Genomic DNA, 12,532 nt, shown 5'->3' on the forward strand with positions numbered 1-12,532 from the left:
AGGTTACTATAGGGAGAGGAGAGATCAGAGTATGGGTCTATAGGTAGCTATATGGAGAGGAGATAGTATGGGTCTATAGGTAGCTATATGGAGAGATCAGAGTATGGGTCTATAGGTAGTATATGGAGAGGAGAGGGTATGGGTCTATAGGTAGTATATGGAGAGGAGAGGGTATGGGTCTATAGGTAGCTATGTGGAGAGGAGAGATCAGAGTATGGGTCTATAGGTAGTATATGGAGAGGAGAGAACAGAGTATGGGTCTATAGGTAGCTATATGGAGAGGAGAGGGTATGGGTCTATAGGTAGCTATAGGGAGAGGAGAGAACAGAGTATGGGTCTATAGGTAGCTATATGGAGAGGAGAGGGTATGGGTCTATAGGTAGCTATAGGGAGAGGAGAGAACAGAGTATGGGTCTATAGGTAGCTATATGGAGAGGAGAGGGTATGGGTCTATAGGTAGCTATAGGGAGAGGAGAGAACAGAGTATGGGTCTATAGGTAGCTATATGGAGAGGAGAGGGTATGGGTCTATAGGTAGCTATATGGAGAGGAGAGGACCGAGTATGGGTGTACTACAGAACCAGATAGAACCAACAGTGTCAACAGAACTACAGCAACAAAGAGAACTCCTGGTCCAGCTCACTCTGCAGCTATAGGGAGAGCTGCAGTATGCGTCTACAGAACCAACAGAGTGGGCCTACATAATGATATACTGAACATGTCCTGGTTACTCCTGGTACTCTGTAACCGAAGAGGAGAACTGAATATGGTGTCAGTGACTAGTGATGACTGATATGGACCAGCAGGGTAGATGTTACTGGTCAACAGGTGGGCCAATGGTTGTTGTGGGGCTAACTGGGCAGCCTATATGATGGATCAAGGTACTTTTCTTGTTCCTCGTTTTCTTTTGTTCAATTTCCTCTACCTCAATTAGTAACAAAGGAATGAAAGACATGTGAATCATTAATCCTGAATGTAGGCTCCCATGTTCTTCTGAGCTTCCTGCCTTCTGACGGACAGACAGAGAGTCAGAGTCTGTTTTTCTCCCAGGCATATCCGCCCCTAATGATTACAGATGACAGGATTGTATTCATTCTGATCCAATAATTGCTTTAATGCTGATTTTTCTGTTTAACTACCATGTTGCATCCCAGGGGAGGGTCGTAATTAAAGGAGAGCAGCAAAGATGGACCACGTCACAATCTACGAGTCTAAGGATCTAAGAGCTACATCTGCTTTTCAGCATTACAGGAGATGGAAGACAAGCTGATTTAAATAAGTCTATGATCTCACAGAGGTAGAGTCAGGCAGAAAAACAAAGGAGAGTTTGTCAATAAAGGTCAGATTTTTGTAGGATTACTTGGTCATCAAACAATCCTACGATTAATATGTCACCAAATTACCTGTGGGCTAATGGTCAGGGCTATGGCTGTCTGTGAGGAATTAACTGAGAGTTGCTGGTAATATACCTTTTATACACAATCAAACTTTAGTGAAGTGATCCAATATTAATGAACCTCAGTCCACACATAATATATACAGTATATATACTGTACATAGGGCAGCAGTCTCTAAGGGGCAGGGTACTGGGCAGAGGCCGGCAAGTGATGACTGTTTAACAGTCAGATGGCCCGGAGATAGAAGCTGTCTCTTGGTCCTAGCTTTGATGCACCTGCACTGTCGCCACCTTCTAGATGGTACCGGGGTGAACAGGCCGTGGCTTGGGTGTCTGAGGTCCTTGATGATCTTCTTGGCCTTCCTGTGACACCGGATGCTGTAAATGTCCTGGAGGGCAGGCAGTGTGCCCCCGATGATGCGTTGGGCTGACCGCACCACCCTTTGGAGAGCCCTGCAGTTGCGGGCAGTGCAGTTGCCATACCAGAATGTGACACAGCCCGACAGAATGCTGTCAATGGTAGAAGTCTGTGAGGTTCTTAGGGGCCAGGCTGAATTTCTTCAGCCACCCTGTGTGATGTGCACTCCGAGGAACTTTAAGCTTTTGACCCTCTCCACTGCGGCCTCGCGATGTGGATGGGGGCGTGGCGATGTGGATGGGGGCGTGGCGATGTGGATGGGGGCGTGTCGATGTGGATGGGGGCGTGCTGTCTCTTGTAGTCTACGATCAGCTCCTTTGTTTAGTTGACAGTGAAGGAGAGGGTTCTCACCTCCTCCCTGTAGGCTGTCTCGTAATTGTTGGTAATCAGGCCTACCACTGTTGTGTTGTCAGCAAACTTGATGGTTGAGTTGGAGACATGCATAGCCACGCAGTCACGGTTGAACAAGGAGTATAGGAGGGGGCTGAGCACACACCCCTGTGGGGCCCGCGTATTGAGGATCAGCATGGTGGAGGTGTTGTTGCCCACAATTACCACCTGGGGTCAGCCTGTCAGGAAGTGTAGGACCCAGTTGCACAGGGAGGGGTTCAGACCCAGGGCCCCTGAGCTTACTGATGAGCTTGGAGGGCACTTTAGTGTTGAAGGCTGAGGCTTAGAGGGTACCTCTGTCCTACCTAGGAACAAGGCTGGCATTGAAACCTTCATAAAACTGACAGAGAAGCCCAGAGGTGTGAATAGACTTGTTATGTAGTGGTAAAAAAAAGTGGGTAAACTCTGATTGCCGGTGGCGGTGAAAAAAGTTACGCTGTCGATACATTCAATTCATTTTTCTGCAAAAGGTGGGTAAACTGTTCGGTAAAGAGGCAGGCAGGCAGGGCAAGCTAGCCTCAGCCTGCACGTTAGATCATTATAGGCTAGAGAGGAAGATACAGTAGTCATGGGATGAAATAGAAGCGATAGTCAAGTGTGATACAGAGTGAAGAGGCGATTTCACTAAAGGACATGGAAAGGAAAGAGAGGAGAGAGGGATGAAGACTATCCCACTGGAGGACTGGGGAGAAGAGAGAGGGATGAAGACTCTATCCCACTGGAGGACTGGGGAGAAGAGAGAAGGATAAAGACTCTATCCCACTGGAGGACTGGGGAGAAGAGAGAAGGATGAAGACTCTATCCCACTGGACGACTGGGGAGAAGAGAGAGGGATGAAGACTCTATCCCACTGGAGGACTGGGGAGAAGAGAGAAGGATAAAGACTCTATCCCACTGGACAACTGGGGAGAAGAGAGAGGGATGAAGACTCTATCCCACTGGAGGACTGGGGAGAAGTGTAGGATGTAGTGTGATCACTGTGTTGTTGCAGAACATTTCTGGCACAGCAGGAAATTCAAACTTGTAGTGTATTCAAGGTTTAAAGAGGCTTCTAAAGTTAGAAATTTCCACCCCAAATTTTCAGACTTGAGTTCCCCTAACAAACAATGTATCCCCCCCAAAAAGCTCCATTAAATATAATCCACACAATAATTCACATTTCCTGTTGCTGCAGGATTATTTTCCTGCTGTGAGAAACTGGTCAAATTAAGATCCTACATCTGTAGGAATGGGAATGAGGAGAGAAGAAAGGGATGTCGGGAGGAGAGAGGAATGAAGTCAGTCCCACTAGAGGACAGGTGTGGTGAGCGGTGATAATGATATGTGATAAGATGATTTCATGTTCCTTATGAAGAGAAGCCAAAAGGCAGTTCTCCATCACCTGGTACAGTAAATTTCTAGTCTGATTCAGCTTTTCTAACTCCCTTGCTGATCAAGCCTGAGGTTATCTCTAGCCTTACCCAACCACTCTTCAAGGTTTGTGCATTTATACAATCTCTGCCCTAATTTGACCACACTCTACAAGGTGACCTTCCAGGAAGAGTGTTTTTCACTGAGATGATATTCAACCAGATGGCTAGACTCTCCTCTCCTCTCCTCTCCTCTCCTCTCCTCTCCTCTCCTCTCCTCTCCTCTCCTCTCCTCTCCTCTCCTCTCCTCTCCTCTCCTCTCCTCTCCTCTCCTCTCCTCTCCTCTCCTCTCCTCTCCTCTCCTCTCATCCCCTATCCTATCCTATGCTCTCCTCTCCACGCCTGACCTACTTAGAAAGGGACTGTCTGCAGCACGCACTGTCCCCCTGCTAACCATAGGCACTGAGGTCTTTTGATAAAAGCGGCCATCTCTCTCCCAGCTCTGATGGTTCCTAGGTGTGAAGATGTTGGGTGGGGTGGAGCAGGAGGGTGTGAGGTGGAATGTGGTGGGCGGCCATCAGTCAATGGTTGATGGGTGGGTGTGTGTCAGTGTGTGTAGGTGTGTGTGTTTGTGTGTGTGTGTACGTGAGAGAGTATGTACGAGTGTGTTCATTGCCATCGGGTCGAGGTGTGTGTATTGGAGACAGGGTGTGTGTCGGGTCGAGGTGTGTGTCGGGGACAAGGTGTGTGACGAACGCCACACCTCATTATCACCTGGTGGGAAGTGACAGCTGAGGTAATTAAAAGTCACAAGGATGGAGGGATGATGGAGGAGAGGAGGATGGAAGGATGTAGAGGAGGAGCAGATGGAGCTGGCCGGGGTCTCAGGCCCTCTCTGTTCTTCCACCTCTCAATGGAATATCTGAGATATTGGGGAGCTGAGTGTTGTCCAACAGTGTTGTCTAACAGAATGTGTGTTTGTGTGTGTTAATATGGCTTCTTGCTGCTTCTCAGTACTACACTGGAATCACAGCAGCAAAATCATAGCAGCAGTCAACAGGTATAACAGAGATGGCCTACTCCTGGAGAGCTACTGTACTGGGTCTGCAGGCTTTTGCTCCAGCCCTACACAATCAAGGTCCTGGACGTAAAATAGGTGGGTAAACTCTGATCATCTGTCGCAGTGAAAAAAGCTCCCTATACTTTTAATGCAACTTCCCGCAAAAGGTGGGTGAACGTTTGGGCTGTGTTTACTTGACTACACCGAGCAGCTGATCAGCTGAGAGTAGATCTCCAGGAACAGGTTAGGCCACCACCGACATAGAACATTCAGCATTAGAGATTCAGGAGGCCTCTGTGTTCCCCCCCTCTAGGAGCTACCTCTGGGTCTGCGTACTGAATGGCAACTTATTCCATACCTAGTGCACCATTTTTGACCAGGGCGCGGTTTCCCAGAAGCATCTTAAGGCTAAGATCATCGTTAGAAATATAGGATCGCATTGTGATCGTATGGTTCTAAAGATGAACTTAGGCTTAAGATGCACTATAGTGCACTAAATAGGGAATAGAGTGCCATTTGGGACGCAAGCAGGGAGTCTTCAAGGTACTTTAAAAGGGATTAGGTAGCACATAATAGTGCCAGACCAGTTTCAAGCCCAGTAGTTCCAGGCCACTTTTGTGATATAAGCCACACTGTGTGTAATTACCAATTACCATGACCAGGAGGTGAGAGAGGGGTCACTGCTCTGAAATGGGGAGGCAGGACAGGAAGGCTGTGTGTGTGTGTGTGTGTGTGTGTGTGTGTGTGTGTGTGTGTGTGTGTGTGTGTGTGTGTGTGTGTGTGTGTGTGTGTGTGTGTGTGTGTGTGTGTGTGTGTGTGTGTGTGTGTGTGTGTGTGTGTGTGTGTGAGAGAGAGAACGTGTTTAATTATTCTTGTGTCCCCAGATTTCAACAACTGGGAACATTTTGTTGTTCCCCACGAGGTCACATTCTATTTCTAGAGGGTTTAGGGTTAAGGTTAGAATTAGTGTTAAAATCAGGTTTAGGGTCAGGGTTAGGAGCTAGGGTTAGGTTTAGGGGGAAGGTTAGGTTTTTGGGTTAAGGTTAGGGTTAGGGTAAGAGTACGGATAAGGGTTAGGGGTTAGGGAAAATAGGATTTTGACACTGAATTTTGACACTGAATTGTGTGTCCCCACAAGGTTAGCTGTATAAGACTGTGTGTGTGTGCGTGTTTGTGTGTGTGTGTGTGTGTGTGTGTGAGAGAGATAGTGTGAGTATTTGTGTGTGTGTGAGAGAGAGAGAGAGAGAGAGAGAGAGAGAGAGAGAGAGAGTGGGTGGGTGGGTGGGTGAGTGTGTGTGTGTGTGTGTGTGTGTGTGTGTGTGTGTGTGTGTGTGTGTGTGTGTGTGTGTGTGTGTGTGTGTGTGTGTGTGTGTGTGTGTGTGTGTGTGTGTGTGTGTGTGTGTGTATATTAGTGCTGGGAATTGCAAGGGGGCTCACAATAAAATTCTCATGATTCTGTATGTATTGCGATCCAATGTTCCAAACATATTGCTAACCATGTCTGCTGCAGAGGGACAAGGTGAGAGCCATGAAAAATTAGTTTTGATTGATGTAAATAAAAGTTCTGAAGACAAATTGGCTTACAAATTGGCTTACGTACAGCAGACTAGCGCTAACTAATGCTACCTATTAAAAAACAAATATATATACTGTATACACTATATAGTATATACACAAAAGTATGTGGACACTCCTTCAAATTAGTGGATTCGGCTATTTCCGTCACACCCATTGCTGACAGGTGTATAAAATCAAGCACACAAGCATGCAATCTCTATAAACAAACATTGGCATAGTGCCAACTGTAAAGTTTGGTGGAGGAGGAATAATGGTCTGGGGTTGTTTTTCATGGTTCGATCTAGACTCTTTAGTTCCAGTGAAGGGAAATGTTAACGCTACAGCATACAATGACATTCTAGACAAATCTGTGCTTCCAACTTTGTGGCAACAGTTTGGGGAAGGCACTTTCCTGTTTCAGCATGACAATGCCCCTGTGCACAAAGCGAGGTCCATACAGAAATGGTTTGTCGAGATCAATGTGGAAGAACTTGACTGGCCTGCATAGAGCCCTGACCTCAACCCCATCGAACACCTTTGGGATGAATTGAAACGCCGACTGCAAGTCAGGCCAAATCGCCCAACATCAGTGCCTGACCTCACTAATGCTCTTGTGGCTGAATGGAAGCAAGTCCATGCAGCAATGTTCCAACATCTGGTTGAAAGCCTTCCCAGAAGAGGGGGGGCTGTTATAGCAGCAACAGGGGGACCAACTCCATATTAATGACCATGATTTTGGAATTAGATGTTCAATGAGCAGGTGTCCACATACTTTTGCCATGTGTGTGTGTATATATACAATATATGCTGTATATAATATATATATTTTATTACAAATCGAAACTTGGAGTCACATATCGATTTAATATCATCAAAAATAATATTGTGAATGTAACTGTATCGATTTTTACCCCCATCACGAATGTATATAAACTCAGCAAAAAAAGAAATGTCCCTTTTTCAGGACCCTGTCTTTCAAAGATAATTCGTAAAAATCCAAATAACTTCACAGATCTTCATTGTAAAGGGTTTAAACACTGTTTCTCATGCTTGTTCAATGAACCATAAACAATTAATGAACATGCACCTGTGGAACAGTCGTTAAGACACTAACAGCTTACAGACGGTAGGCAATTAAGGTCACAGTTATGAAAACTTAGAACACTAAAGAGGCCTTTCTACTCTGAAAAACACCAAAAGAAAGATGCCCAGGGTACCTACTTATCTGCGTGAACGTGCCTTAGGCATGCTGCAAGGAGGCATGAGGACCGCAGATGTTGCCAGGGCAATACATTACAATGTCCGTACTGTGAGACGCCTAAGACAGCGCTACAGGAAGACAGGATGGCAGACAATACCTGCACAGGATCGGTACATCCGAACATCACACCGGCGGGACAGGTACAGGATGGCAACAACAACTGCCCGAGTTACACCAGGAACGCACAATCCCTTCATCAGTGCTCAGACTGTCCGCAATAGGCTGAGAGAGGCTGGGGGCTTGTAGGCCTGTTGTAAGGCAGGTCCTCACCAGACATCACCGGCAACAACGTCGCCTATGAGCACAAACCCACCATCGCTGGACCAGACAGGACTGGCAAAAAGTGCTCTTCATTGACAAGTCGCGGTTTTGTCTCACCAGGGGTGATGGTCGGATTCGTGTTTATCGTCAAAGGAATGAGTATTACACCGAGGCGGGATCAATTTGGATGTGGTCATGGTCTGGGGCGGTGTGTCACATCATCATTGGACTGAGCTTGTTGTCATTGCAGGCAATCTCAACGCTGTGCGTTACAGGGAAGACATCCTCCTCCCTCATGTGATACCCTTCCTGCAGGCTCATCCTGACATGACCCTCCAGCATGACAATGCCACCAGCCATACTGCTCGTTCTGTGCGTGATTTCCTGCAAGAAAGGAATGCCAGTGTTCTGCCATGGCCAGCGAAGAGCCCGTATCTCAATCCCATTGAGCAAGTCTGGGACCTGTTGGATCAGAGGGTGAGGGCTAGGGCCAATCCCCCCCAGAAATGTCTGGGAACTTGCAGGTGCCTTGGTGGAAGAGTGGGGTAACATCTCATTGCAAGAACTGGCAAATCTGGTGCAGTCCATGAGGAGGAGATGCACTGCAGTACAGCTGGTGGCCCCACCAGATACTGACTGTTACTTTTGATTTTGACCCCCCCTTTTTTCAGGGACACATTATTCAATTTCTGTTAGTCACATGTCTGTGGAACTTGTTAAGTTTATGTGTGTGTGTGTGTTTGTCATCATATTAGCCCTATCCTGGTTATTCATGCCCTCCTCCATTAGCCCTATCCTGGTTACTCATGCCCTCCTCCATTAGCCCTATGCTGGTTACTCATGAGAGAACTGTTTTTGTTTCATTGCATAATTATTCTCTGTTCTTATCACAGCATTCAGCCTGATGCATGTTGTAAGAAATGTCCTTGAGATAGAAATGAGGAAGTGTAAGAAAAGCACATGCAGTGGTGCAGGGCAGTAGTATATCCCTCTGGTAAGAGCTACCAGGCTAATGCTCCAGGATACGCTGACCCCGTGTGGTCAACACACAAACTACTAAAATGTGTTGTCATGCACTAATGAGGACAGTATATACATCATCCATGCATCCTCTTTCAGCATATGTCTGCTGCCTACCACGTCCTCATATAGATATCGCCAATACATTAGGTCTAGGTTAAAAAAAGTGTACTTTATATTTCCATATACAATCGCAAGGTTTAGAAATGTATTTTACTTCCAAAACATGTAGCAACACAGCCATAGATTTTAGAGTATTCAGAGAGGGAACATGGTGGAAAATAGACAACTGACCCATGCACCCAAGCACAGAGGAGATCACTGAGCGTGGGGAAGAGGGGGAAGAAACCATGGGAACTGGGTTTAGAGACCCAGCTACCTGTACATAGCAGAATGAGGAGACAGGATAGAGGAAAGAAAGGCCGTTCTGGCAGGGACAGTACTTTGGGACGGTTGGGTTGAGCGGCAGTTGACCATCAGGGTTATTGTAACAGAGAGGCAGGGTCAGAGGAAAGTTGCACATCCACTTGTTATCATTCTTCAGCTTTTGCCTTCTTATTAAAGCTTCTGTATACATTGTTATTAATGCTTAAGTATTGAAGCTGTATTAATGCACACAGATGCAGAATGTCTTACCCTGGTCCTCTGGGGATCCTCCTTCCTACAATCACAGTAACAATGGACATGATGGAAATGGTTAACCAATGGAACCTTTATGGGTTGAAAATATGTCTCTGTCCCAAATGGTACCCAATTCCCTTCATAGTGCACTATGGGTCCTGGTCAAAAGCAGGGCACTACTCTATGGGTCCTGGTCAAAAGCAGGGCACTACCCTATGGGTCCTAGTCAAAAGCAGGGCACTACCCTATGGTTCCTGGTCAAAAGCAGGGCACTATATAGGGAATAGGGTGACATTTGGTATGCATCCTATTCCTGACACTGAATGATTGGTTAGAAGCAACTTCATCCTACAGTTCTGTATTTGAGGGTAAACGTGTCCATACCTTGGGTTTCTCATCCACAATCTGCTGTCTGATGTCCTTGTGCTTCTCAAGTAGTCTCTCCATTCTCTTACTCTGAGCATCCTCCAACTACACAGACAGACAGAGGTAGGCAAGAGTAAGGTGTAGCCACACGCCGGCATGGACACACGCACACACACGTGCGCACACACACACACTTACCCGTTTGATATACTGCACCACCTCATTGACAAATGACCTGTTGATTTCCAGCTTCTCTCTGTAAACATATACAGATGTCAGCTCAAACCTCTCTTTAAGATTCCTCAAATGTAACCTTTACTTTAACAGTCAATAATCCTGATGTTCCTTGTTCCAATCTAGCTCAAAGGACCATATAAAAGTTGGTAGGTCTACCTGATGACCTATGACCTACAAGCATTAAGTCTTTCTATGAAAAATTACGGAATATTTGTATTAAACTGGTCCTGTCGTGATCATTAGCTAGATCAGTCAGTCAGGCATGAATCTTCATCGCCATCTGGTGGCCTTAAGGAGCATGAGCACTTATGTATTAGGAGGTCTCTTCCCCAACCCCATGTACTTACTCCTCTGTCACGTTCTTGTTGTTGGCCTTTGCTTCATTAATCTTCTCCTGTCTTTTCTTGTCCATCTTCTTCTTCACGTCTTTCTTTTCCCTGTGGAGAAATAGGAGGATAGTGAAACCCCATGAAATACATGCATACATGAGCTTCTTGTGTGTGTGTGTGTGTGTGTGTGTGTGTGTGTGTGTGTGTGTGTGTGTGTGTGTGTGTGTGTGTGTGTGTGTGTGTGTGTGTGTGTGTGTGTGTGTGTGTGTGTGTGTGTGTGTGTGTGTGTGTGTGTGTGTGTGTGTGTGTGTGTGTGTGTGCGTGTGTGTGTGTACGTGTGTGTGTGTGATTTTGTTTGTGAATGTGCTTTTGTTTGTGTGTGTGTGTGTGTGTGCACTTTTTTACTTGTCACAGATGTCTCTGATCTTCTTCAGCTGGACACTCTGACACTCCTCGGCTATGGTTGTCAACTTCTCCAACAGCTAGAGATCCACAGGAAAAAGAACACTGGTTATCCTACAGTTTGTTTGCCTCGTAGCATATGATAGCTGACTCATGCTTTCTGTTTAACTCAGGCATGACTTATCAGTTGACATTGGAGAATATAATTGGTCTGTCAGTATGGTTCTATTCATCATGGATAAACCCTGACACCTCATCCACACAAACTGTACACAGATCAGTTACTACACTCAGTCTTTCCATCTCACAAAGCAGTAGAGGAGCACTGGGAAATCTTTACACTGATCTAAGGTCAGCACAACAGGGTGATTTTGGCCATAAAGCCCGCATTTTACTGAGTTGAGGGTTAATGCTGATTCAACGCAAATAATAGATCTACTGTATGTAGTTAGGTACGCTGGTCTCTAGTATAACTCTGGTTGAGGATATGGTTAGGTGTGTGTGTGTGTGTGTGTGCGTGTGCGTGTGCGTGTGCGTGTTTGTGTGTGTGCGTGAGTGCGTGTGTGCGTGTGTGCGTGTGTGCGTGTGTGCGTGTGTGTGCGTGAGTGCGTGGGTGCGTGTGTGTGTGTGTGTGTGTGTGTGTGTGTGTGTGTGTGTGTGTGTGTGTGTGTGTGTGTGTGTGTGTGTGTGTGTGTGTGTGCGTGAGTGCGTGGGTGTGCATGTGTGTGTGCATGCGTGCCTGTACCATTTTGTTGTGTTCTTTCTTCTGGTACTTCTCACTGTAATACTGCTCCTGTCTCAGTGTGAGTAGCTGTTGTTGCTGCTTCTCCTTCAGCTCAGACAGTCTCTGACTGGACTCCTGGTCCAACACACACAGCTCCTGCTCCAGGGTCGACAGGGACTGCTCCGACCTGCTAAACACACACGTAGGGGTTGATAATGTTCTTTAGTTGTGCCGGGATTGGGTAATGTTCCTATAGTTACACCATGATTGGCTTAGTGTTCTGTCACTCATGGGGACACTACATCACCGCTACATCTAAGGATAGTCCCTTGGATGCTGCCATAGAGTTACATTAGAAGTGCCCATCCAAGAAGGTTCAAGGTCATTGGCCACAGATAAAATGACGTCTAATCACGTTATATCTACAGTAGCTTATGTCCAATCAACATCATACTTTCAAAATCTTATCTAGCAAGCTAGCAGTCATCATCATGAATCAAGTCGACAGTCTACTGGCAAATCCTTTTTAAATTAGGAGAAATTATAGATAAAACGTATTGGTGCTCATCGGCCATTGGACATAAACATTACAGGTAAGATTAGGGAGGTAAGGCAATAAATAGGTCGTAGTGGCGAAGTAATTACAATTTAGCAATTAAACACTGGAGTGATAGATGTGCAGAAGATGAATGTGCAAGTAGAGATACTGGGGTGCAAAGGAGCAAAAAATAAATAAAAATAACAATATGGGGATGAGGTCGTTGGATGGGCTATTTACAGATGGGCTACGTACAGGTGCAGTGATATGTGAGCTGCTCTGACAGCTGATGCTTAAAGTTAGTGAGGGGGATATTGGTCTCCAGCTTCAGTGATTTTTGCAGTTCGTTCCAGTCATTAGCAGCAGAGAACTGGAAGGAAAGGCGGCCAAATGAGGAATAGGCTTTGGGGGTGACCAGTGAAATATACCTGCTGGAGCGCGTGCTATGGGCAGGTGCTGCTATGGTGACCAGTGAGCTGAGATAAGGCGGGGCTTTACCTAGCAAAAACTTATAGATGACCTGGAGCCAGTGGGTTTGGCGACGGATATGAAGCAAGGGCCAACCAACGAGAGCATACAGGTCGCAGTGGTGGGTAGTATATGG

The 12,532-nt window shown here is 46.2% G+C and overlaps 1 protein-coding gene across 6 annotated transcripts in view; it reads right to left on the reverse strand.

Moving 5' to 3' along the window:
• The window catches only part of LOC139582700 (1-phosphatidylinositol 4,5-bisphosphate phosphodiesterase beta-1-like), a 234,110-nt gene that overhangs the window by 16,111 nt on the left and 205,467 nt on the right, over positions 1-12,532 (reverse strand). Inside the window, exons 28-34 of one of the 6 annotated variants that reach the window (XM_071412942.1) lie at positions 11,412-11,580; positions 10,670-10,746; positions 10,283-10,372; positions 9,897-9,954; positions 9,717-9,803; positions 9,348-9,372; positions 612-649 (exon numbers count right to left, since the gene is read on the reverse strand). In XM_071412942.1, coding sequence (XP_071269043.1) covers positions 639-649; positions 9,348-9,372; positions 9,717-9,803; positions 9,897-9,954; positions 10,283-10,372; positions 10,670-10,746; positions 11,412-11,580 — 517 coding nt within the window. In that variant the 3' untranslated portion in view covers positions 612-638. Of the gene's footprint in view, positions 1-592; positions 650-9,347; positions 9,373-9,716; positions 9,804-9,896; positions 9,955-10,282; positions 10,373-10,669; positions 10,747-11,411; positions 11,581-12,532 lie in introns of those variants that run through there. The other 5 variants (XM_071412941.1, XM_071412940.1, XM_071412939.1 and 2 more) reach the window with 5 other exon arrangements.

Source organism: Salvelinus alpinus, chromosome 8, assembly GCF_045679555.1.
Source record: "Salvelinus alpinus chromosome 8, SLU_Salpinus.1, whole genome shotgun sequence".
In the NCBI taxonomy this organism is placed as follows: Eukaryota; Metazoa; Chordata; class Actinopteri; order Salmoniformes; family Salmonidae; genus Salvelinus; species Salvelinus alpinus.